Raw genomic sequence first — 24232 nt, forward strand, 5'->3', positions numbered from 1 at the left:
AAATATGAGTCAACAGTGTAACATTATTGCAAAAAAAGCCCTCAGCTGGAGTATTGTGTCAAGTTCTGGGTGCCACATTTCAGGAAAGGTGTGGACAAATTGGAGAAAGCCCAGAGAAGAGCAACAAAAATGATTAAAGGTCTAAAATACATGACCTATGAGGGAAGATTGAAAAAACTTGGGTTTGTTGAGTCTGGAGAAGAGGGGACATGAAAACAGTTTTCAAGTACATAAAAGGTTGTTACAAGGAGGAGGGAGGTAAATTGTTCTCATTAACCTCTGAGGATAGGACAAGAAGCAATGGGCTTAAATTGCAGCAAGGGCGGTTTAGGTTCAACATTAGGAAAAACTTCCTAACTGTCAGAGTGGTTAACACTGGAATAAATTGCCTAGGGAGGTGGTGGAATCTCCATTATTGGGGATTTTTAAGAGTGAGTTGGACAAACATCTGTCAGGGATGGTCTAGATAATACTTACTCCTGCCATGAGTGCAGGGGACTGGACTAGATGACTTCTCGAGGTCCCTTCCAGTTCTATGATTCTATGATTTTATGTCGACGGGAGGGCTTCTCCTATGCCTCTCGCATAGGTGGATTAACTACGCCGACTGGCGAAACTCTCCTGTCAGTGTAGTAGCGTCTTCACTGAAGCACTACAGTGGCGCAGCTGTGCCACTGCAGTGTTTGAAGTGTAGACCTGCCCTAAGGTAGTTAATTAATTAAACAGTATATAATAAAATGTTGGGTCAATCACTAATATATGTAAGAATTAAGGAGGGTCTTGCCTGGTAGATTTCTCATGGGATCATATTGACTTTATTTTTTCAATATTAACATTTAAAATACTACTTTGTAGCTAAAAGAATGTTAAGATACGCCAGTGAAAACAGCATTTGCCAGAACCTAACAAGAGGTCAGCTGTGAAATTGCACACATGGTCTGCTCTATTTCTGAGCAAGATTTTTACAAACTCTTTTCTTGTTCTTGTTTGACACATAAGTTGGGAATGAAAGGAGATTGGAATGCAGCTATTGCTTTATTTTCTCCTTACACCAGTAAGATGATGGATGGTGCAGTACTATTGGGAAAAAAAAATTAAACATACCTTTCCCATGTCTCAATAATTAAATTATTTTTAAATGGAACTCAATTGGTTGCTTGTTTACATTATACATTTTAATGTGACAAACATTAATTACTGTCTAACAGAAATATAAGTTGTGGTGAAGTTAAATACAGAAACTGTGATATGTACTAATGTGTTTGAAGTTCCAGATAAAATGTATTAATGCCTTTTAGGTATAGAACTTATTCCTCAAGTGAAGATAGAAGATTTAAAGCAAATGAAGGTAAGTTTGGGCATAAACTTTGCAAGACGATATATATATTTGCAAACAGCAAGATTTTATCTGGTGTCAGTCATTATGACTACAGGAAAATTGATCCAAGTTCCTTTTTTGTAGGCATACATAAAGTATTTAAAGAAACAACAGAAAGAGCTGAATGCTTTAAAGAAGAAGCATGCCAAGGTATGATCATTAGAGCTCTAAGAGTTTGGGGAAACACACTTAGCCAGCAAGTTCGTGACTTTTTTAAAGTGAGTGAAGTTTGTAAGCATGGACAGATTTTAATGGTAGTCAACGGAAAAACTAGGGATAAGTAAATTAGATTAGCAAGAAATACATGTTTATTTTAGCCTACACTAAGGACACCCTCCAATAGGCAGTTTTTCCCTTGAGCACTTTTAAATATTCCCTCAGCTTCCAGTACAATTTTGTTTGACTTGTATAAAGAGCAAAAGACCACCTTTACTAGGTAATGGTTTTTGCTAGCCTCTTAAATGATTGTTTCTAAATCTTGCTGAGAACGCTGAGAATCAGCTAGGTGGAATATGCTGTATCAAAGACAGACAGTGTAGGAACAGCATGGAGAGAAAGTGTAGGTGGGGAGAGTAGTTGAAAAATTAGATCCCCTCTTCGTGGGTCGTCACCTTTTGTTTGATATTATTGGCAGTAGTGTCCAAAGTCCCCTACCACTATGCTCCACAGCATACTCAATTCCCTCCTGCTCGTAGTGGGTCCCTAATCACTCCTGGTATCAAAGGAAACATAACAAGTGAAGAAAGTACTGAGGTTCTGAATTTGGTCCCATTCTGGTGGCATAGGAAAGCACCGCTCGGCTTTATAATCAGTCATTTCCTTGTTACTAAGTGTTCTTTGATATCCTTGGACTCTTATGCAGAGGACTCATTTTCACTGCATGCTTGGATTGATATATGTGGCTGGTCATTTTTAGTGTCAGAAGGTTCATCAGAACCTGCAGCAGCATCTACTACAAGAAAAGTCCTTATGTTTACCTTCACGACTGTCGGTGGTGGCTGGACTGGTAATGGTCAGGGGAACTAATAATAATACTAAGCACTTTTAATATAAGGCTTTTCATCTTCAAAGCATTGTATTAAAATTAAGTAATTAAATCTGAAGGCCCCTAGCCCTCCATGAAAGAGGGAAATAAATGTTATTCTTTTACAGAAACGGAAGTTTTGAATATCCAAAGTCACAAGAGAGTCCGTTTTAAGAGCTAAAATTAGTACTTCTGTACTAAGGTGATGGGCACCCTTGAAGTACCTGAAACATCTAGAATAGATCATATGTTCCTAAACTCTTTGGTAGTGAGGACACCTCACTTTAGTAGAGCGAGTGTCTCTTGGACCCATCCAGTCCCTTTGCAATCCATTGTGCTATCTCCTCCCCCATTTGGGATTACACATTATCTCTGTGACAATTGCAGTTATTGTTTGCACAGAAAAGTAATATTAGGAAATCATTTGATGTATTTTAGCGGTCTTATAACACATTGTAGCAGCTGGAAGGAAGGAAGAGAGCCATGCAACTCTGCATTGTTAGACCCACTGAATCCAAGAATTACTGCCAGATCCTTGGATGCTCCTGACCATGGGCCCCCTAAATTTGGAGGAATAAGTAATGTAAAGGAGATTCTTACCTTTTGTTTTACAAAAGGTTTTCTATCACTTTTCCTTACAAAGATGGCCTTGCAAACATAAACTGATATAAACTAATTGCTGACTTTGCAAGAATAAGCAGCGAGGCTCCATTTTGGCAGTAGAAGGCTTACTACCTCACCATCCCCCCTCCTCTGCATGCCGCTTTCCATGTAAAATGTGTCCATTAAGTTTGTGGAAGGTACCACAAAGGATCGTGCAGCTAAATGTCCCCAAACCCCTTAGGCTGATATGATGATGTGATAGTGGCATAGGTTATGTTGAAAACATGGGGCTAGGAAAAAATACACTCTTCTGCAGGCCTGACCAAAAGTTCTAAAGCCAGCCGTGTTCCTGATTCTCAGTTCTGTACTCGGACGGCTACTCCCCTTCTCTTTCTAACGCCTGGTCTACACCAGGGAAAAAATCTGAAAGATTTCCCATCATCCTAACATCAATTCAGCTGATGAAACATGGGGATACATTGGGAACACCCTAAGTTAGTCACACCACTGGCCTTTGCAGCCCCGTGTCATCTATCCCTACTCAGAAAGTGTCAGCTGTGATTACACTGGCTATCCTAGGGGTTCCCTATATTGGTTACAGCGGCTCAGCTAAACTAGGGAGCAATTGTTAGTGTCACGTCTGGGCTGGTGATCAGCCACGGTGAGGTATAGTGAGAGAGAGCCGTTGGCGGCTGAGGCAAGGATTGGGTTCACGGTAATGTTAGTCTTTCTACTTTCTTCATTTTGCTGCATTTTGGAAAACTAGAAAATTAAAAAATAGAAAGAAGCCTGGATGGTAAAACTTTCAAAAGTGCCTCCATGATCTATAGGCCCATTGACTTTCAATGCATCTCGTCTCCTAAGTGCATAAATCCCATTTGGAAAGGAGGCTTAGTTAACCAGGTTATGTATCAGAGTAGCAGCCGTGTTAGTCTGTATCCGCAAAAAGAAGAACAGGAGTACTTGTGGCACCTTAGAGACTAACAAATTTATTAGAGCATAAGCTTTCGTGGACTACAGCCCACTTCTTCGGATGCATATCATCCGAAGAAGTGGGCTGTAGTCCACGAAAGCTTATGCTCTAATAAATTTGTTAGTCTCTAAGGTGCCACAAGTACTCCTGTTCTTCTTTTTCCAGGTTATGTAAGCACTTCTGAAAATGTTCCCCTGAGTCCCTGTGTGCCATTTCCATCCAGAGGCATTCCATGGAAACTTTGAGTTCGCATCATGGGAGAGTACCAGCAATGCTGACTGAGTCAGCTTCAGGGGACCTGACAGGAAAAAGATTGAGCGGTGTACCTTTAACAAGTATTCATCAAGTGTGTCTCTCACATAGCATTCACGTGTCTTTTATACAAACAGCGATGTTCCCTGCTTTTATTTTCTTTTAAGTGTAAATGCTGATCGGCCTAAGTATTTCTAAAGACAAAGGTAAAAATACTTCAGCAAATAACAGATACAGAAGTGAAGACACCGTTTGTGTGCATGGGCTAATAAATGGCTGATTGAAGCCATGCTGTGTGAATGTGGGAGTATGCTAGAGAAAATGTGTTAGTGGGAGTATGTAGGAGTCACACAGGATCACAAAGATGTCAGGGGTGGAAACCTTTCACATGCTCCTGTTAACACCAGATGGGAGAAAAGAAAAAAGCATGATAACCTTAGAAGGCTATACAAAATCTGTAAAATCTTTTTCTTTAAAGAGAACAGACCCATTTATTTTTCATATAAAATGTGTGGACAGTTGAAAATAGTCAAATATGCATTTGATGTATAAAATGAGATTTGTATACTAAGTAGGATAGGTGGAGAGCTCATTTTAATGGCAGAAGCATACCTGCTGAGTAGAATCAGAATTAGTAAGCAGTCATTTTATACCCCTTGATAAAATTAGAACTTCCCATCTTACCTTAATGTCAGATTAGCAGCTTTGCCGATAAACATGGAATTTTGGATTTTGTGAAGTCTGGGAGTGGGGAAAAGGAGAGATTTTATTCAGAGGATTATAAGCAATACAAATGGGAAGTTGTATATGCAAAGCTCTGCAAAGACATGATATTGCTTTTAAATACCTCTTCATGATCAAGTGAAAGAGGCTACAGGGCCGTAGAGGAGCAACTAGAAATTAAAGCAGGAAAACATACGGTGAATAAATAGAAATATCCCATCTCATAGAACTGGAAGGGACCTTGAAGGTCATTGAGTCCAGCCCCCTGCCTCCACTAGCAGGACCAAGTACTGATTTTGCTCCAGATCCCCAAGTGGCCCCCTCAAGGACTGAGCTCACAACCCTGGGTTTAGCAGGCCAATGCTCAAACCACTGAGCTATCCCTTCCCCCACATAAATATTGGAGGGAAGACAACTTCAGTACTTCACATTGGTTGTGGTGACAGGCCATACTTTTTTTGTTTCAGAGTCAGTCTGCAAAGGGACTTTCCAATACGGCTAGCATTTTTATTTAAGTAGGGTTCTCTGAGTGATGGTCCCTATGTGTATACTACTTGAGGTGCGCTTGCACTCCATGTGCCTGAGACCAGAACATGATTGCTAGAAATGTCCATTAGTTTGTGCCTGCACCATTATCCTCCTCATACTCCAAACCAAGGACTTAAGGGGTGTCCTGGACCAACAACCTCTCCATTTTCTTGCTACCTCCTGGGGTCTGAGACAGAACCTGTTCAGGTTAGGCTGACTGGTCTGTAATTCCCATGGTCCTCTTTGTTCCCCTTTTTAATGATAGATACTATGTTTGCCCTTTACACACGCTCAGGGACTTCACCCATCCCCCAGAATTTCTCAGAGATTATTGCTCTTTTACACTATCTCTATTCCACTACCTTCCCTCCTTCCCCTCTGCTGCAGCGCCTTAGCCAAGGGCTATCTGTGGTAGAAGGGTAACTGGAGACGCAGTCGGTCTGTACCTCCTTTTATGCCCTCTGTTCAGAGCCGGAGAAGAATGGTGCAGGCACAGACCAGCAGACAGTGCTAGCAAAAGACTCCCTGTCTCAGGTGCGTGGAGCACACCTCAAGCGGAGTACAGGTAGGGACCACACATCTCGAAGAACTCCAGTTACTGTACAGGTAAGTACACCTCAGAGTAAGTACACCTTTCTTTTCGACCTCAGAAAAAGCTGTGCCACTGGAATTCCCTTGGGTAGTTCTTAGCTCTGACTCTCCGGTTTTGAACCAAATCCTCTACCTACCACACGGCCTCACTAAACCGACTGGATGTTGGGTGTTGAGTTGGGGGATTCTCCAGACTTTGGGATTCTGCACAGATTGGGCAGGAGACAAGAAAGCTTATCCTATGCAGGGCACTACTGCTGCCCCCCCCACACCCAGAGGGCTGGCTGGTAAGTCTGCATAATTGTGGCTGCACACCTACCTTCTCTCCTAAAAGACCCTTGTGCTAAAAGGTAGAGAGCCACTGTGCTGTGCTTTGCGATGTGCATGAGGTATGGAACCTCTGCCTGGGCTCGGTGCATCCTGCTCCAGTCCTGCTCAGATGAACTGCCTGGGTTCAGCAACATTCTGTTCCTCTGAAGCCCTTACATAATAGCAAGATTAGGTACTAAGGAAGGAATATAAAAAAGAAAGAGAGGAAAATATTGAAGTTTGCTGGGAGAGCATTTAGCTATTTTTTAGGGGTTCCGTGATTCTTTTTATTTTAAACCACCATATTTTGGTGACAGAGGCATAAATATTATTTTTTAAAACCTTATCTCAAGTAAGATCGCCAATTTGAAAATCTAAGCAGAGGCTTCATCTCTTGTCGTTGCATTTGCTAGGCACATTAAAATCGTCTTCCATTTTACAGCAGAATTAATTCTCAAGGTTTTCAGTGTGTTACTCAGAAAACTGATGAGCCAGTGACTTGAGCTCATAACAGCTTGTTTTTCCATATGGCCTTGTTCTAAGGTTGCAGCATCTAACCTTCTTCTTGCCCATCATGTGTCCTCCTGTCTGACTCTCCACCAACTCTTTAATATTCCCCCTGCCTTTCCAATATGGAAGAGAGGGCATTCCGTTGCACTGGCAATAATGGTTTCAATGTGTGCATGCCTTTCCTCTAAGTCTCTAAGGGGCGTATGCGTCTCTGGGAAGGTTGGGCTTGTCTTAGAAAGGTGTGATCAAAATGGCAGTCCATTTGCTTACATTGAGAACTAATCTTACATGGCATGGTGCCATACAAAGGTCAGGATCAGACATGTCAGTGTAGCAATGTAGCTTGGCTTTTTTGCTCAGTTATAAAAATGTGGCGCATGATTTTTCAAGAAAGGCAACGAAACTGAAAGTGAACCCACTCGTGCAGCATACAATCCTAGTACTGGAAGGGACCTCAAGAGGTCATCTAGTTCAGTCTCTGGTCCCCATCCTCATGATGGCATGAGAAATAAACATCATTTTTTAGGAAAAAAAGAATCACAAGTTACATTTACCCTTAGCAGTAGCAGCAACATTCCATCATATGGCAGCGCACGTTGTTGGTCCCATGCTGGACCACTACCAAAACGGATCCTTGAGGAGGTGGAGTGGGGAGTGATCAAACTGACCATGTCACAGGAACTGTGAAGAGAAGGTGGAGCTGCCCCCCAACTACTTTGCTTCAAAAAGATGTTTGGAAAAAATGTATTCTTTTAGAAGTCCACATTGAGGGGCTTGATAATCCCATTAGTTGAACACAGAAGTTCATGCATGTGCAGATGGCAGCATGATTTTGTCTGGACTGCAGCTGAATGCCTAGCGGAAGCCCAATTTCATCACTGTCCTCCTGTGCTGTAATTCTGCCGTTCTTAAAATAATTTACCAACTGGTTGCAAGAGTGGGCCAATCATGGCACAGGTGTGGGTTTGCTGCTGCTTATACTTTATGTAAATATTGACTTTATTTCAGTTCTAGCACGTCTGTAAAGTGCTCACCACAACCCAGTGCAGTGGGTCTTTTTCTGGCAGGCAGGCTGGAAGGAAAGGGGATGAGGCTCCTTTAAGGATCTCTCCTGAGGTTGGCTTATAAGGATAGGGAAAGGAGAAATTACCTCATTGGTCGGGGACAGGAAGTGGCCAGACCAGGCAGAGGGAGCACTGGGAGGAGGGAGGATGTGTATACCCTGTGCATTCCAGAAAGAGCTTGCACTCTCTCCGGAGTCACCAGCAGCACCCCCTCTTCCACCCATGGGATCAGAGTAGGACCGGGTTTTTAATGATTAGCTGTAAGCAGTGTGCTTGCTGCCCTTTTTTTTCTCTTTTGAGGCTGGGAAGGAATTTTCCTCTCACTCCAGATTGGCCGAGGCAGGGTGAGTTTTGTCGTCTTCCTCACAGCAAGGCAGGGTCCAGTGAGGTAGGTAAGCAGGATAGATCAAGATGTTGCAAGTTGGTAGGTAGCAGGTGTTCTGTGCGCTCACTCCATAGGGGGTCCTGATAAGCAGTTGTTGGAAGTGGATTTAGGGGAAGGCATCCCCTAAGGCAACTGGGAAAGGGGGCCTGGGCTCCTACCATCTGGTGTACCACCCACACATCTTTTCTAGACCCTCATAGCTTTCACACAAGGGGAGGGTGGTGGGGTCCCTGTGCAGCTATGACCAGGTTGGGAATGGAGATGCTGATGGCAGGACCTTCCAAGGAGGTGGAAACCACTAAGAGAAACATGGTGACTGAAGCCTTATTTGCGAGGTATTCACAGATAAGTGAGGTGAATAAAGGTGCAGCCTCCCGTCCTCTGCATCTTGTTCTTTATCCTGTGTGGCTGGGACAGTGGAAAGATCTTCAGAAGTTCAGCAAGCCACAAAGATATTTTGGTTCTAAGGCGTTTATATTATTTTTTTCTCTAATGTGGGTGTACTATAAACCGAGAGATGCAACGTGCAGGGGTTTTTATAAAGCTGCTGCCAGTAGATAAGACTGAATATTTTTGTAATGACACCCACCTAGTGAGCTGTCACCCTCCTATACTGTAATGTTCATATTTGTTTGGCATTTCACTGAATCTGAAAAACCTCAGTAACTTTTTGTAATTATCAGCCTTTCAAAAAGGACTTTCATACTAGGAACAACTTGCTCCTGAGTCTTAGCTATGTTTAGCTGTACCGTTGGTGAGTTTTAAATAGATTAGCCTACGACTTTTGCAGATCGCAGAAATGGTTTGATTTTTAAAACAGACTAGAACAGTTACACTGAGCAACATCAGAAACTGACCGTTCACTGCCTGAGGCACATGCAGTAAGCATAGTCTTGGAATGGGAAACACCATGGTACTGCACCGTGGTGGCTGTGGAGTTTTCAATGGAGATAATTGTTTTGTACCTTGTAATTAATACATAACAGGTTAAATTCTGGTCCCTGAGCAAATGATCTGTGCTCATGGAATGTGCTCAGGGGAGCCTGAAGGCAGGGCATGGGGCACACACAGAGCTCCTACACAAGGGATTAACCCAGTACAGTCACCTAATAGCAACACCCCTGCGGCTAGATAAATAAAAAATGCAAACTAAGCGTAATATACTAAATAGATTGGATATGAATTAGCAGATTCTCACCCTAAGCGATGAGACAAGCAGGCTGCAGATTCTTAAGAGGCCAGCTGCATTTTACAGCTTGGAATCCCCCGGTGTTTCATTCATAGGCTAGAAATCCCTTTAGCCTGGGTCCAGCACTTCCCCCACTGCAGTCAGGTGTTTTCAGGAGTCTTATAGAGGGGGAGTGAAGAACACCAGATGATTTCACTCCCTGCCTTATAGAGCTTTAGCATATGGTGGAACCCTTTGTTTCAATGCTTGGTTTCCAGACCAGTCTGTGGAAAAATACTGACATTCCAAGATGGAGTCCAGCATCGTGTGGTCTGATCACATGTCCATGTAGAGTCATAGCAGCGCTTAATCACAGGCTGTTTGGGGTGTTCTCAGGAAGGTTCATCACCAGGTGGGAGATAAACTTGTCTCAAGGCCGGTTGTTTTTTTCCTAATGACCCATTGCCCTGAATAGGCTCTTCCCACCCACTAGCTAGACTGACAGCATCTTGTCGAGTGGGCATTAACCAGGTGTAACTACATTTGAAATACAGGTACATAGTCAATAGTCATACCTTCAGTTACAAACATGATACATGCAGACAAATAGGATAATCATATTCAGCAAATCATAACTTTTTTCCATTGACACCTCACATGACTTATCTTGCATAAAATATATTATAATTATTCTATAACCATGTCATCATCATATCCCTGTGAAGAATATGGGGTGCAGTGTCACAAAGTGGTCACATATAAAAAGTTCCTTCTGGAGAGACAGGGGAATCCATTTAGTCTTCAATTGCTGATCATCACACTGGCCTTCAAATGCACAAGAATTAGTAGTTTCCTGCTGAAGTTTGCATTACACATCTCGGTTAATGGGTTATTTAGTTACAGGGATATATACAGTGTAAATGTTTGCTAGCACAGTATAACAGGATACAGATATGTGAAAACAATGCATGTAACAGCCCATTCGTTTTCATGAAGTTTAAACACCAAATACATTCTTACACATTTAACAATCAGTTTGATCTATACCAGGGGTCGGCAACGTTCGGCACGCGGCTCGCCAGAGTAAGCACCCTGGCGGGCCGGGCCAGTTTTATTTACCTGCTGACGCGGCAGGTTCGGCCAATCGCGGACCTGACTGGCTGCGGTTCGCTGTCCCGGGCCAATGGGGGCGGCGAGAAGCCGCGGCCAGCACATCGTTCACTCGCGCTGCTTCTTGCCGCCCCCACTGGCCGCGGTTCGCCGTCCTGGGCCAATGGGGCAGCGAGAAGCCGCAGCCAGCACGTTGCTCGCCTGCGCCGCTTCTCGCCACCCCCATTGGCCTGGGACGGTGAACCGCGGCCAGTGGGGGCCGCGATCGGCCGAACCTGCTGCGTCAGCAGGTAAATTAAACTGGCCCGGCCCACCAGGGTGCTTACCCTGGTGAGCCGCATGCTGAACGTTGCCGACCCCTGATCTATACTAATAGAGAGGTGAATTGGCCTGGGGATTTGGTATCAGCTGGCACCTGGTCTGCCAGTGTCACAGTAACCACTGAATGTGCCAAGAAATTTTATATACCAGTAATTATGTGTTTTGCCCGCTGTTAATAGAGCGGAGTGTATGAGATTATTCTCCCTCAATATCCTGCTTCTCTTTCTGCATAATCCTCGAGGTATGCCGTTGTATATTCATGTCACCAGCTCACCGTGGGCCAAATTCTCTGGCTAGAGTATGGCCCTAAATGCAGTGAAACTAGCATGGATCTGCTGTGTGGGATGGGACAAGGTGCAGCAGCTCTGAGGTGTCCTCAGGTTTTGAACCGTCATGAATCCAAATGCAAATCCCTCAGTCCCTTTCTAGAGCTGATGTAGAAGCTCCTCCATAGCAGACTGCTTCCCCCCACCTCTCCTAGTGGGGCTACTGATAAGGGTACTCTGACCTGTGTTGAATTTCCCTCTAAATAAACATATCCAGATTCATTTTCAATAACTTCCTTTTTGAAAAACGTCCTTTGGAAAGACTTTGGACTGAATGCTCTAGAATACAGAGCACCAGATTTACCCCAGTGTAGGTAGGCACAAGTCCATTTGTCTACAGTGGAGTTACATGTGCATAATAAGTTACAGGTTGCACAAAAGTCATCGTGTGGAGCAGCTGCTCCTGCATATTTGAAATAAAAATACTGATGAGTCTGACTCATTGTAATACTGAAATGCCAAAAGACTGTGCTGCTCAGCTGGTTAGTTAGAAGTTCCCTGTTGGTTCACAGGAAGGAATTTTGGTGGGGTAATGGTGACATTTTTCATTTGCCACTCCGGTTTCCATGCAGAAATTGGCAGCACACAATATGTATTGCATATAAATATGTGTGCATGACCCTATGATTATGCACTCTGAGGTGGGTTTTTTTAAAATCATAAAACATGCTAACATGGATCCAAGATCATAAAAAGCCACAAAAATGTGGTAGAATCTTCTTGAAATCTTCATTGCTAAAAATAATGGGATTTGTGCAGGTTTGTTCCAGACATCGTAATATAGAAACTGGAATGGCTTAAAGAGAAACACTTTTATTGTTTCATAATGCAGTGTAATCATTTTTTATGTTCTTGATATTAACTTTTACTGAAAAATAATATAAGTGAATTGCAGCTGGGATATAAAGCAACTGACACTACTATGAAATGAGTAGGAGTAGCTGAGCGATTATAAGGCTTTTGATTAAAATTGTATGTAATGTAGAGTGAATTGCTATGGTATCCCCACTGGGTGACATTCATCACTGATGAGTTGTACATAATAATACACTTCTGCTGGGTATTCAAAATAAACGCGGATCAAATTGTTATTTTCAAATACTGCTTAAAAGTCTGGGGCTGATTTATTTTACAGCCAGAGATGTATAGGAGATGTTTAAAAAGAATCTAAAATATAACAACTCCAAAATATGTATTTCTTATGTAACATGCTATAGGAGCTTCAAATAGAAACGTGAATCATAATGGAATTTGAGCAATTGTAAAATCTTGGTTACAGAATATCAGCAACTGGGGCACTGCCTGTGAATTATTTAAATATAGAATTAACTATTTTTATTATTTATATTAACATTAGTGCCCCAAATGTGCTAGGCACTGTACTCTACACACATATAGGAAGATATGTTCTCAGTCCAGAAAAGTTTAAGCCTTGATCCAGCGAGGTACTAAACACACAACTAATTTAAGCACATAAGTAATCCCACAGGCTTCACATGCTTTAGTAGCTTGCTGACTGGGCCTTAACCACTACCCACAGGTATATTAATACTAAAAATGAATTAAATTTACCTTAAACTTTCAAATAGTTGCAAGTGGTATTTACCATGTGGCTTACGTTGACAGGCAAAGTAGCTGGTAAAATCCTTTTGCTGCTGAAAGCCATATTTTAACTGTATTATTGGCTATTATTTGGAGTTTGATCGGCAATATGTAATTTTTTAGTATCTTTGCGTCTAAAAGAAAAGAGTGAAATTAAAATGACAGAGGATTCAGAAAATCCTGAACCAGAGATTTATGCTATAAGCTGCATCAGGTGTTGACAAATGTACCATCAACCAGTCTAGAACAGATTTCCACTTGAAACTTTGCCTCCGTACACGTTACGTTTATGAGCAGTGTTTGAACCCTAGTCTTGACAACAGTTGTGGCTGTAACAGTTATCTCTAGTGTACACAGACAGCAAATCAGACCTGTGTCAGCTAAGCCATTTTAGCTAGTCGTCCTTCCTCCCAGTTCTCCCTGTGACCGGCAGTCCTATAGTGTGCGATATCTTAGGTGTAGTGCTTTGTCTCCCAACATTCTCTGTACTTTACGCTATGTAGTTGATAGAGCAATGATTTCTACGTCTATATACGTAACAGAAAAGAGCCATGCTGGTGTATCCATAGCCTGGCTGTAGCCATGGTATATACCTGATTGTCAGCCTCTGCTTCTCTTGGATCACTGAACATTCATGTTCACCATCTGAGATGGATCACCAGTCGTTTGGACAGAGTCCAACGTAACAACTTTTGATTGCAATCTGGAGTGAATTTGTCAGGCCCTGCAGAGCTATGTTGCATTCTCTGCAGTCAATCAATGTACAGGAAGGCCCCAGACAAAACTCACAAATTGAGAAGTGCCAAGCCATGTCAGAAGATTGAGGAACTATTATCAAATGATGGTTTTGTGACTCCAGGTCAGAAAGGCAGACCTACCCAGAAAAATTGGGCTTACATTGGGGGTCAAAATTTCTGGCTGCACCTATGTGGTTATTGAAGAGCTCTCAACTCTCATCCAGCTGTGAGAAGAGGACAACTTGCTTTGAGGAACCAGGTGTGAGTGAACTCAAAGACAAAGGATCAAAAGAGGAGGCAAGGGAAGATGATGATGATCCTGGTGAGGCGAAGCATTCTAGGGATGAAAAGACTACAAGCTACTGTGCTGCATTAAGTTTATTCTTCAGAATGTTCCTCTGTAGTTTTTTTGGAGATGCAGATTAAAAATGCATGTAACTCAGAGCCTGGGTATTGCTAAATAAAGCAGAAGGGCTATTTTTCCACATATCCCATAAAAATGCACTGTTGTGGCTATTACATGTGCGTATCAGCTTGATTATCAGTTTTTTACATTCCCAATTTATGAAGGTGGCTTCAGGCTCAGAAATGCCCTTCTGAAGATAAGAAGAAATATTCACAGAGAGAATCTCCCAGAGCTGCACCACTACTTGCAATGGCTCTGTTCTCCAAGTTAGCGTTAACAAATTCAGTGCATACCATTGTGCTAAGTGGCAGAAATCAAAGTTAAAAGAGGAACTAGGCATTAAAAACGGTTCTTACCATGAGGCTCATCCCGTAGTGGACCTGGCAGCTAAACAGAGCAATGGAGCTTGGGTGAAATATTGCCACTTTAAATAAAGTGCAGTCATTTCATATCGTGATTCAGAAAATTCAAGAACATTTGACACAATGGATGCCAGTAAGTTATGTCCCACAAAAGCTCAGTTGGACAGATACGTCGTAACATTTTCCAATCTACAATCTTTATTTTTTCTGCTTCCTCCTTCCCCACCAACATCCCCAAGTCACAAGGAGGAACTTGCTCATGTGGACTGTTTTTTTTCTGCTTAAAGCTACTTTACGTCATCAATGCTTTGTCAAGGAAGTCAGAAAGGCAAAACTTGAGAGTTCATCAACAACCTTGTGAAGAAAGAAGGAGATGAGAGGAGAAATGAATAGTTAATTCTCAGGTTGCAGCAGGAGCTGAGGAAAGCTCAGAAGATAGCCAGAGGTAGCAGATGAAGGAGGGGGATGAAAGGGTGAATGAAGTGCAGGAGGAGGAGACCATGTGCACACATGCATCACAAAAGAGAATTAAGAAAAATGGAACATGCTCAAAGGGCTTCAGATGCTCTAATAAACAACTGAGGGCTGCGCTGCTACCCTTAGAAACAGCCAGCACCAACATGAACAGCAAATCAGACCGAGTCATCCCCCATCAATCAGCTGTCTTCACTCCTCTCCAATGTCGTCCGACTTCTCCCTAGTGATCTCTTGCTGTCTCTGGTCTGCTAACTAAGCATCACCCAACTACTTGGATAGCACAGGCAGACATTACATTTCCCAGTACACAAAGCTTCATCGTTTCTTCATTTTTAGCTGCATTTGTTTGTGTGCATTCAAACTAAATGGCTGTTTCATGAAACAATTTGTGATGAGCATGTAGCCACAAAGAAAACACAGCCCAGTTGGTTATCTATCCGAAATAGCTTTCTGTTGAATACAACATTTCAGGGAATACAATATCTTGGATAAAGATGAGTATTCAGAAAAGAATAAAATTAGGTTGTGATAGGGAAGTTCTGTATGGTCCCTAAATAAAGCAGGATTCCAGCACAGAATATTGTCTCCTTTTCCCAGTTCATGCAGAAGTGCCGGACAAGTGTACAGATGGCTTATAATTTCAGATAATTATGCTTAGTCTTTTATATCAAGAATTGTACTCTTCCGTTTATCTGGGGAAGAGTGTGTCGCTTTAGTAATTAAATATATCAGACAATTCACCTGTGGCTGTCTAGTGCCGTCAGACCTGCTTCATCCTTTTCACTGCCTGCAGCTTCTCTTAGATTGCTAATCAGCCTGTATATTCCCTGCTGAAGCTGACATCTTTCTGATGCTGATAGGGTCCATTTTTTCCCTTTGATTCTCTGCAGAACAGAGAGCTCAGAGCCTCCTTCTGAATAGAAATTGCAGGAGCTGTATATGTTATTGCCCAGAGGGGTGGATAGCAGATGCTGGAATTCAGGTTTACATTCTAATGCTAGTTTTTAAAAGCGTTGCAGCATTTGTTAAAGTGGAGGTGAAATTCTTTCGTTGGTATTTTTAAAAGGAACTACACGGATGAGTCGGTTGCTATGATATATGTGAAATAGTAGCAACGAAGCCTATGGTATAGAGCAGTAGTGTCAATTCAGAATGTGTAGTGAAACTAAATGAAAACAGACGAAAAAAATCCTGGTCATTTTTTAATGTAAAATGTGATCTGCTTACATTTCCCACAGTAAACCAAACCATAACAGTTAATACGAGACCTTTTTGTCAAGACCAGATAAAATCTAGGGCTACAGTATGTTAATAAAATAATTAAAACAAAATTCCTCATTGCAGTGTATGCTCAATATTTTCATACCCTCACTGGCAGCCAGATAGCTGAAAAATAATGAGCATGTTTCATAAGGAAGAATCACTACAATGGCTTACGAGTTTCAGTCCAGTGCAGAGCCAGGACACACAAGCATTAAGTGAGGTTTTTATAAAGAGGTGGACCTGTGTATGTAATATGTAATATGTGCGTACATAATTAACCTTTTATTCCCATGCGGAAAATTGTTTCTCCCTTTACACTAGTGTCTATAGATCAGAATTGGGCCCTTTATGACTAGCTTGTGCCTGGGGAAGGCCGGAAAGAAAAACACAAATAGTCCGTTGCAGCTAACTAAATATACATTTGATAGCCCTATTGTGTAGCTTAAAGTCACTTGGAATAAGAAACCAGCTTCTGCGCGATGAACCTTTGCTAAGACAAAATACCCAGTGTCACTAGACTTATGGAACAGATCCTCAGCCAGTGTAAATTTGTATTGACTTTAGTTGAGCTACGTGATTTATACCAGCTGAAGCTCTGGCACTGTGTTCAGTCTAGGATATTTAGGGGGTACCTGTTATTTTTTTGTGTTCCCCAGGGTTCCAGAATCTTTATATGACTTCATCTGAGTTCATAAATCTTATTACTGCACTGCATTTAAGTGATCATTTATTCCAAAAAGATATAGTTATAATAGATATGACCAGTTATAGATAGTTATAGTTATAGATATTACCAGTTGGCATTTTTTCCATAAAGTTATTTGATTTATGGTAGCTGAATACCATATTTTCAAGATATTAGCACTGTGCCACAACAGATTTTCCTACAACGTGCACTGATGAGGAAGGCTTTATATTTACTGTGGGAGATCTGGACCCCTTGGTACCAGACAGCTAAAAGGGATTAAATACAGTGCCAGACATATTTGTTCATACACTGATATTATCCACTATAAGAAAATGAAACAATAAAAGTCCAGCAACCTAATTGTAAGGTCCTACTGTTTTCCAGGAGCACAGCGCTATGCAGAAGTTGCACTGCACACAAGTTGACAAAATAGTGGCACAGTATGATAAAGAAAAGTTATCTTATGAGAAAATGTTAGAGAAGGCAATCAAGAAGAAGGGGTAAGATATTATTTTAAAATGTTTTATAAGAATCAAAACAGATTTTTATGCTTTTACTGTCTGGAACAAAATATTACTAGAAAAGTAATTTATATTTAACTTACAGCAGCCCGACCCGGCCCTCCTCAGTCAATATAAGTTTAATCTGCACGAGAATTTAAGGGTTGGGCCCTAAGTGTTGTACTTGCTTTGCCTTACTGGACTCCTCTATTTTCTCCGCATGTGACATTAAAACAAATTAATCAGATCAAATGTTCAGTCTCCATGGGCCTGCCCTGGCTCTCATTGAGCCCAATGGGAGTTTTACCATTGGTTTCAGTAAGAACAGGCTCAGAACCGCCATGAATAACATCATCACAATCGATCACAATTTGGTCTTGGAAAAAATTGGTGTATTAATCTTGAACTTTGTAGAAGGAAGCTCAAATCAAATAGGTTCTGCTTTACTGTCATCGAGAAAAGGTTCCTCTCAAAACAGGAACTGTAAATATTCTTTCAGATTCCCAGGTGGTTATAAATTGGCGTCTATGATGGCAGGGAAGCTACCTCAATTTGTGCTAGCATGGGATCTGACGCATTGTCTATATGCAGTTCTTAATTGCTCCTGAAGTTACTGGAATATCTTCGTCACAATTCATAAAATTTGTCTCTTGCAGTCCTAATAGGGAGAACCTAGAGATTTCTATAATTTCCAGGTTCCTGCTGTTCTCCAGTTGCTAGCTCTTTATCTTGTAGCTGCTTCTCCTCTGTTTTCCCCCTGTTGCTGACGTCTAACTCCCACAGTCCCTTTTTGATTAAATAACAATATTGTACTATTAGTCTTACAGTTAACCTGTGACCCCTGAAAAGCGGGAATGAGTTCCTTAGTAGAATACAGAATTATATTAGCAGTTAGTATTAATTGTTCATATTGTCTGACCCATATTGTCATATTGTCCAGGATTCATTTCCCTGATCCTGGAATGATTTCCCTCTCCGCCTCCCCCAACAAATTTAATAAAATAATATTAAATTATTAATACTGGGCTGATGCTAGAGGGTATGCAACTGAGCTGTTGGGTCCAGTCTCTTATAGAATTATTTGCTGTATTGAGCTCAGGTGCCTTTTTGGCGATGGGTTCTTTCATAAACACTTTACTGTGTTTTATATAGTATTTGGATGAACAGTATTTGTAAAATATGTACGTGTGCCTGAAATGATATTAAACAAAACTCTTATTAGAAGTAGCAGTCTCTGAAGCCAAAGAGGTAACAAGAATGCTCCACAATAAGTTATGAAAAGGCTACATGAACTCTTCCAAACTCTTTCTTGAGCTGTTTTTGCTCTAAGGAACGACAACTATTATCAGGACCCAAATATTTCTTAGGCTGAGCAGCACTTCCAGAAACAAGCCTAATATTGCAAACAGATCACTGAAGTATTAGCTATACTCTGATTACAAGGAGAGCTGGTGAAACAGGAGAAGCTCATTTCAATTGACTAAACTGCAGCACATGGCTAAAGAGATGGCAGCTGTGAACTGGGATTATAATTAAGATGGCAGAGGGGGTATTCATTCCTGGCACCATTAGTGACAAACTGAACACCATGGAAGTTATACTGTATCTGCCGTCCAGGGAGAAAGGCTCACAGCTGTTCTGCATTTTGAGAACCTTGAGCAAGAAGATTTACAAATGAGAATTAACATTGGTCTGAGAAGAGATCGGTCTTCCCGCTCTTCTACGTCTAGGCAAAACAGCAAATAAACAAAGGCAGATATCAGATTTAAATGTGGTAATAACTGTCCATGACTGCATTAACAATCAGTGAAAACCTTTGTGTAAGATCTCTTACGCTGACCTGAGAATGGGTGACTACGAGGATAACTCATCCCAGTTTCACCTCCCTTTGGTTGCTGCCTGTATCTAAATTAGATCACCACAAGTTTCCACTGGCATTCATAACACTTCTCTGCTCTCAGGGCCTCCTGAAGATTTCTGATAGTATTGTTCCGTGCTTTGGAAAACTAAAAGATTTAAAAATAAAAATAAACAAAAGTCTTAAGTGTAAATAAAGGAGTAGATGGCCTCGGGGGAAGAGGGGGGGGTCATGTTGGGACACAGAACCATTTACTTGTCACCAGTTTGACTCCATCCCAGGTCATGAATGACCAAAAGCCACCATCTGATGGCTATTCTGTGGTGCAAGGGAAAAGAACTATTCTCTAATCCCTAGTGGATAGACATCCTTATCATATAAACTATTATATCTGTGTGCATTCTTGCCAGTTTTAACAGACAGGCCAATGTGCTAAATGCGCACAGATTTTGGTTCTACCCTCTTATTCCTAAAAGTGGATCCTTCACATCTGGATCAAGGTACACGGAGGGGATAGTGCCGGGGGAAGTTGACACTGCCACTGTTTGTGCTGCTCTGAGCCCAGATTCAGCCAGGATCTCAAGCACATGCTTAAATCCATCTCTGTTCCACGGTACATTTAAGCACCTCCTTAAATGTAAGCACAGCCAATGGAACTTAAGCACGTGCTTAGCTTTTTAGGCATGCGCTTAGGTGCTGTGCTGAGTATGGGCCCTGGTTGATTGGCTAAATAATGTATTTGGTTTCCACTGCTATCATTCTGGCAACTTTCATAAGCAATACGTTGATTTAAAATAAATTTTAAAAATTAAAGGCGTTCGATTTGAATTTGGTGCATACTTCATCAAAAAGGCAAAAATGCCTTCCTGAGAGATATATAATCCGGTCTCCGTTCTGGTTTTGTGATGCTTACATGTAGTTTTTTTCTAATGTATTTCCCACATGGCATGACATGTCTGTCAGCTGCATAATTTTCAGGAAAAAAATTAATTACAGCTTCATTCACTGACAGATGGACAGGATTTAGTTCCCTGTGCACTTGAGCAAGTAGTTCAGATGTGCACTACAAATGCCATACATGCTTATAAACCCTCAGAGAGTCGGGGGAGCTTGTGTGCTCATATTCCAACTCTGAAATGTGGTTGAGGGGGACCCAAGGACAGTCCTGGATTACCAGGGATGTCCAGGATCCAAACTGTAGAGAGAGAGAGAGAGAGTGTGTGTATGTGTGTGTGTGTGTGTGTGTGTGTAAAGTTGTGGCATGGGGTGGGATTATTGTAAGGGAATTTGTTCACATTTAGGACTGTATAGCCTAAAGCTTCAGACATTTTGACAGTCCAGAAGTGGGTGATTATGTTCAGCCAATTTTAGCATTCCCTCACCGCAGATTGAATGCTACTTTAAAAAAAAAAAGAAATAAACAATAGGTACTGACTATTGGGATTTTGGAAATTTTACTGATCAGTGGGTCTTTGAATAAGTCTGTTTGATCCTCCTGAGTGGAGGTCATCTTCATAAAGCATAAGAAGCTTTAAGCCCTATCATGGCTAGATCCTGAACTCGTTGACACCAGTGTAAAACAAAAGTAACTTCACTGCAGCCAATGACATTTCAGATTTAGTCTGATGTAACTGTCCCTATAACTCTATAGGACTTTCCAGAGTATCAAACCTATGGCAGAAATCTATGCAAAACCTTCCTTGCTGTGACAAGCAAATCAGTGATTAATCCTCACGGTGGCCCATAGGAAACACAAGGCACATCACTCCTTGTTTTTCCATCATAGACTTCTCTAGGAACATTTGAGGATAAAGCTTTCTGCTCATTTCCATAAGTTAGCAGGACTTTGATATTAAAATAGGCTTTAAAATTGGCTCCATTTCCAAGATTGTGATTAATTTAATTTTACTTCAGCCAAGCAATAAATATTTAATTGGGGCAAATTTTCAGCTAGTACAAATCAGTGTTGTTCCACTCAACGACAATGGAATCATGGTGATTTACACCAACTATGGCTCTGGTGAGAATTTTTTTTTAAAGGGGCTGCACAAAAAGTGAAATAAAAATATAGTCCATTGAAATACAGCTTTTTTCTAAAACCAAAACAAAAAGGCCAGGAAGTTTGGTGTGTGAATTTTCATGCTGTTCTAAGAACCTTTGGCTGCAAGAAAAGGCATGACAGGTCGGGGTTTGAAGGATGACTTGACAATTTACTGACTCTTGTAAGACTTCAATTGAAAGCTTTCTTGGTGCTGTAATGGAACTTTTGATCCTACATTGTATGCTGCCACCTCTCCCAGCACAAAGTCCAAGTAACTGTGATTTGTGAAGAGAACTGCTGTGGGAGGGTGGAATTTCATCACTTTACCCACCCCCCAGGCAAGTTATTGGGTGGCAGCATAACCCCTTTGCAGCTATTCTTCCAGCCTGTGGTGCTCCTACAATACCAGAAGACCCTTGCCATCCACAAAGAGCCCTATTAACTTTAACTCGGCTCCACATGGGTGCCACGGTCCTGCTACATGCATTGTGTTCCAGGATCAGGGTCTGTGTGAGGATTTGGTGCTGTTCAATCCATGCAAAGTTCAGCTCCAAAAACCTGAATGTAATGGCATGGGATCTGTGCCAGCTACTCCATATTGGCTTGTTTGGGCTGTGCAGATCCTCTTTCGTGGCACACGGGTATGAAGACCAGTCCTTGCAGTCATTTCAGCTTTGCTGCAGCGGGGCACTCGCTGTAGGTAGCTGGACTTGATAATAAACCTTTTTCTGTTAAAGATGCAGAAATCACAATGGAAACTAGTAATCAAGATACATTTTTCATGCCTCAAACCAAAAGGTAGCAAAATTGGCTTTAAAACAAACAAAACAAAACTCCTACCTAGGCAGTGAATCTGTTTGCAGGTTTTCAGGCTGAAGATTAATTTTATTGGCTAAAAAAGAAACCAGCATCATAAATGGACTTGCTGACATACCGTTAGTAATTGAATAATTGTGGGTCCTCCCTAGAAATAACAGGTGAAGTGTGTTTGAATTGCATGATCGGTAAGCCGATAATATTTGTAAGGTGTGAATAAATTGCTAGAAGAAATAATTTCATTCCAATACACTACAGTACTTCATCATTGACTAACCTATTCATTAGTATGAGCTGACTGGATGGGAAGATATTTAACTTGTGGCACACATTTGCAATTTTGCTTTTTTAGAGGAAGTAATTGTCTTGAAATGAAGAAAGAAACTGAAATTAAAATTCAGGCATTAACGTCCGATCACAAATCTAAGGTAAGAAAACATGCCAGTGTTAACACATGCAACATTTGAGATCTTTGGAAACCCAAATGGTAGTTTATTTTTATGAAAGCATGTGAATGATTTTCAGCAATAATGATATTCAGAAAAGAATGGGAGTAACTTGGTGTCTAAAAGCTTTTGGTTTTTTATTCAAAAAGAGCAAAATCCATTTCCTGATCTTAACAATTTTTGAAGAGAGTATCATGTTCCTAGTTTTGTTTCCATGTGAAACAAAAATGTTTGGTCATTTTGTTGTAGTTTCAGCTATGCAGACAACAGAGGAAAATGTGCTCTATGAAAATTGGAATTGAATTTTGCCACCAAAAATATGTAGGTAAATGGAATTAGCCGCTTGTTAGTGTCACCTTGTCCAACACCCTGCCAGACACTTGATTCTCCCTGTGCCCTCACTGTCTCTCTCCTGGGCCCATCCTATTTGCATCAGATGTACTATTTTGTTACTTCTTACTTCTCCTCCTGAGGTGAATCAGTTGCTTTCTCCAAGTTACCTGTCCCCAAATAATAGCACCCAAGATCCAATCCCAGTTGTTTTTAAATCAGTTGTTCTCAAGCTATGGTCATGGACCATTTTCAAGAGTTGCATGGAGCTGCTCCCTTGCAGAGGTAAAACATTGTCAGTCTTCATGCTAGTTGCGGTGCAGTATGGAACTTATCTAGTATTTCCAGAGATTTCCTGACCAATTAATTTTTTTAGCTAATCCTCATTCAGCGCTTTGCTCAGTTGCTTCCTGTACTACTTTGTCAAAGATTTCTCTGGTGCCATTTGAACTGCTGTCAGGTTTGTGGTTGATGTCAAAGTTAGAGGAATAGCAAATACACTGTAGGATAGAACCAGCTGCAAAATGACCCAGAGAGATTAGAATAGAGGAGATTGAAAACAACAGGGGATTTTTACCTAATACATGTAAAGTCTTAGACACAGGGAGAGGCATCAAACGCCACAGATACCGCATAGGAGAGGTAACCAAGCCGCAGTATTAAGCAGACTAAGACAAGCTCACTTTCATCTTGTCCCTAATATCATGCATTCATGTAACCAGGACACGTAGATCTTAGTTTTCTCTCCTTCTGCAGCATGTCTATGTCACTCTGTTAGTGTAAAAGGGTAATGCCCTGGGCAAAATGTGTTTTCCCTGGATGCATAGGGCTGGTGGAAGTGTGCTATGTGCTCCCCATCACCTTACTTGCCTAGGCGGATAGAGGCAGGTTGAAGATGAGGGGCAAACTGGCAGCCAGAGAAAGCATGACTGTGCTCCAGTTCCATAGGGTCGGTAGAGTAGCCCATAGGCAGCTGTAGGAAACCACTCGGGGTTGCTCTAAATTGTATCCAGCAGAGCCCGGCGTCTGGGAGATGCAAAGGCAGCTTAAACTATTCCTCCTCCATTCTGGTTGCACCTCCTGAGCGCCACAGCTCAAGGGCCGTAGTTTGCCATTGCTGCAGGGAAGGTGTGAGGTTGGTCTAGGGAAAGGAGAGTCTCTATCAGAAAATAGCAATCTTAACAACATAGCCACAATAGGAAATGTCAAAACCACTGTCTGAAATAAAAACGGATTATATTGGCAGATGGATAAAAGAGAAGCTAGTTATAAAAATCAATTTAGCTAACAACTCTAGAGAGAGCATTGCAAGCTAGGCAATAAGCTACAATACAAAGCAGAGTGTAAAATCTTAAAGCTTTACAGAATAGAAGAGTCTTTAATGTCACCTCAGCTGCCCAAAACTGGTTCTAATATACATGGACATTTAAGTGTTCACTAA

The 24232-nt window shown here is 41.5% G+C and overlaps 1 protein-coding gene across 5 annotated transcripts in view; it reads left to right on the top strand.

Annotated features, from left to right (window-relative positions):
• The window catches only part of PLCB4 (phospholipase C beta 4), a 322471-nt gene that overhangs the window by 278167 nt on the left and 20072 nt on the right, over window positions 1-24232 (top strand). For 4 of the 5 annotated variants that reach the window (XM_054022802.1, XM_054022801.1, XM_054022799.1 and 1 more), the window contains exons 31-34: window positions 1299-1348; window positions 1463-1528; window positions 17185-17300; window positions 22368-22443. In XM_054022802.1, the coding sequence (XP_053878777.1) occupies window positions 1299-1348; window positions 1463-1528; window positions 17185-17300; window positions 22368-22443 (308 nt within the window). The remainder of the gene's footprint in view (window positions 1-1298; window positions 1349-1462; window positions 1529-17184; window positions 17301-22367; window positions 22444-24232) is intronic. The other variant, XM_054022803.1, reaches the window with a different exon arrangement.

This window comes from Malaclemys terrapin, chromosome 3, assembly GCF_027887155.1.
Source record: "Malaclemys terrapin pileata isolate rMalTer1 chromosome 3, rMalTer1.hap1, whole genome shotgun sequence".
Lineage (NCBI taxonomy): Eukaryota > Metazoa > Chordata > Testudines > Emydidae > Malaclemys > Malaclemys terrapin.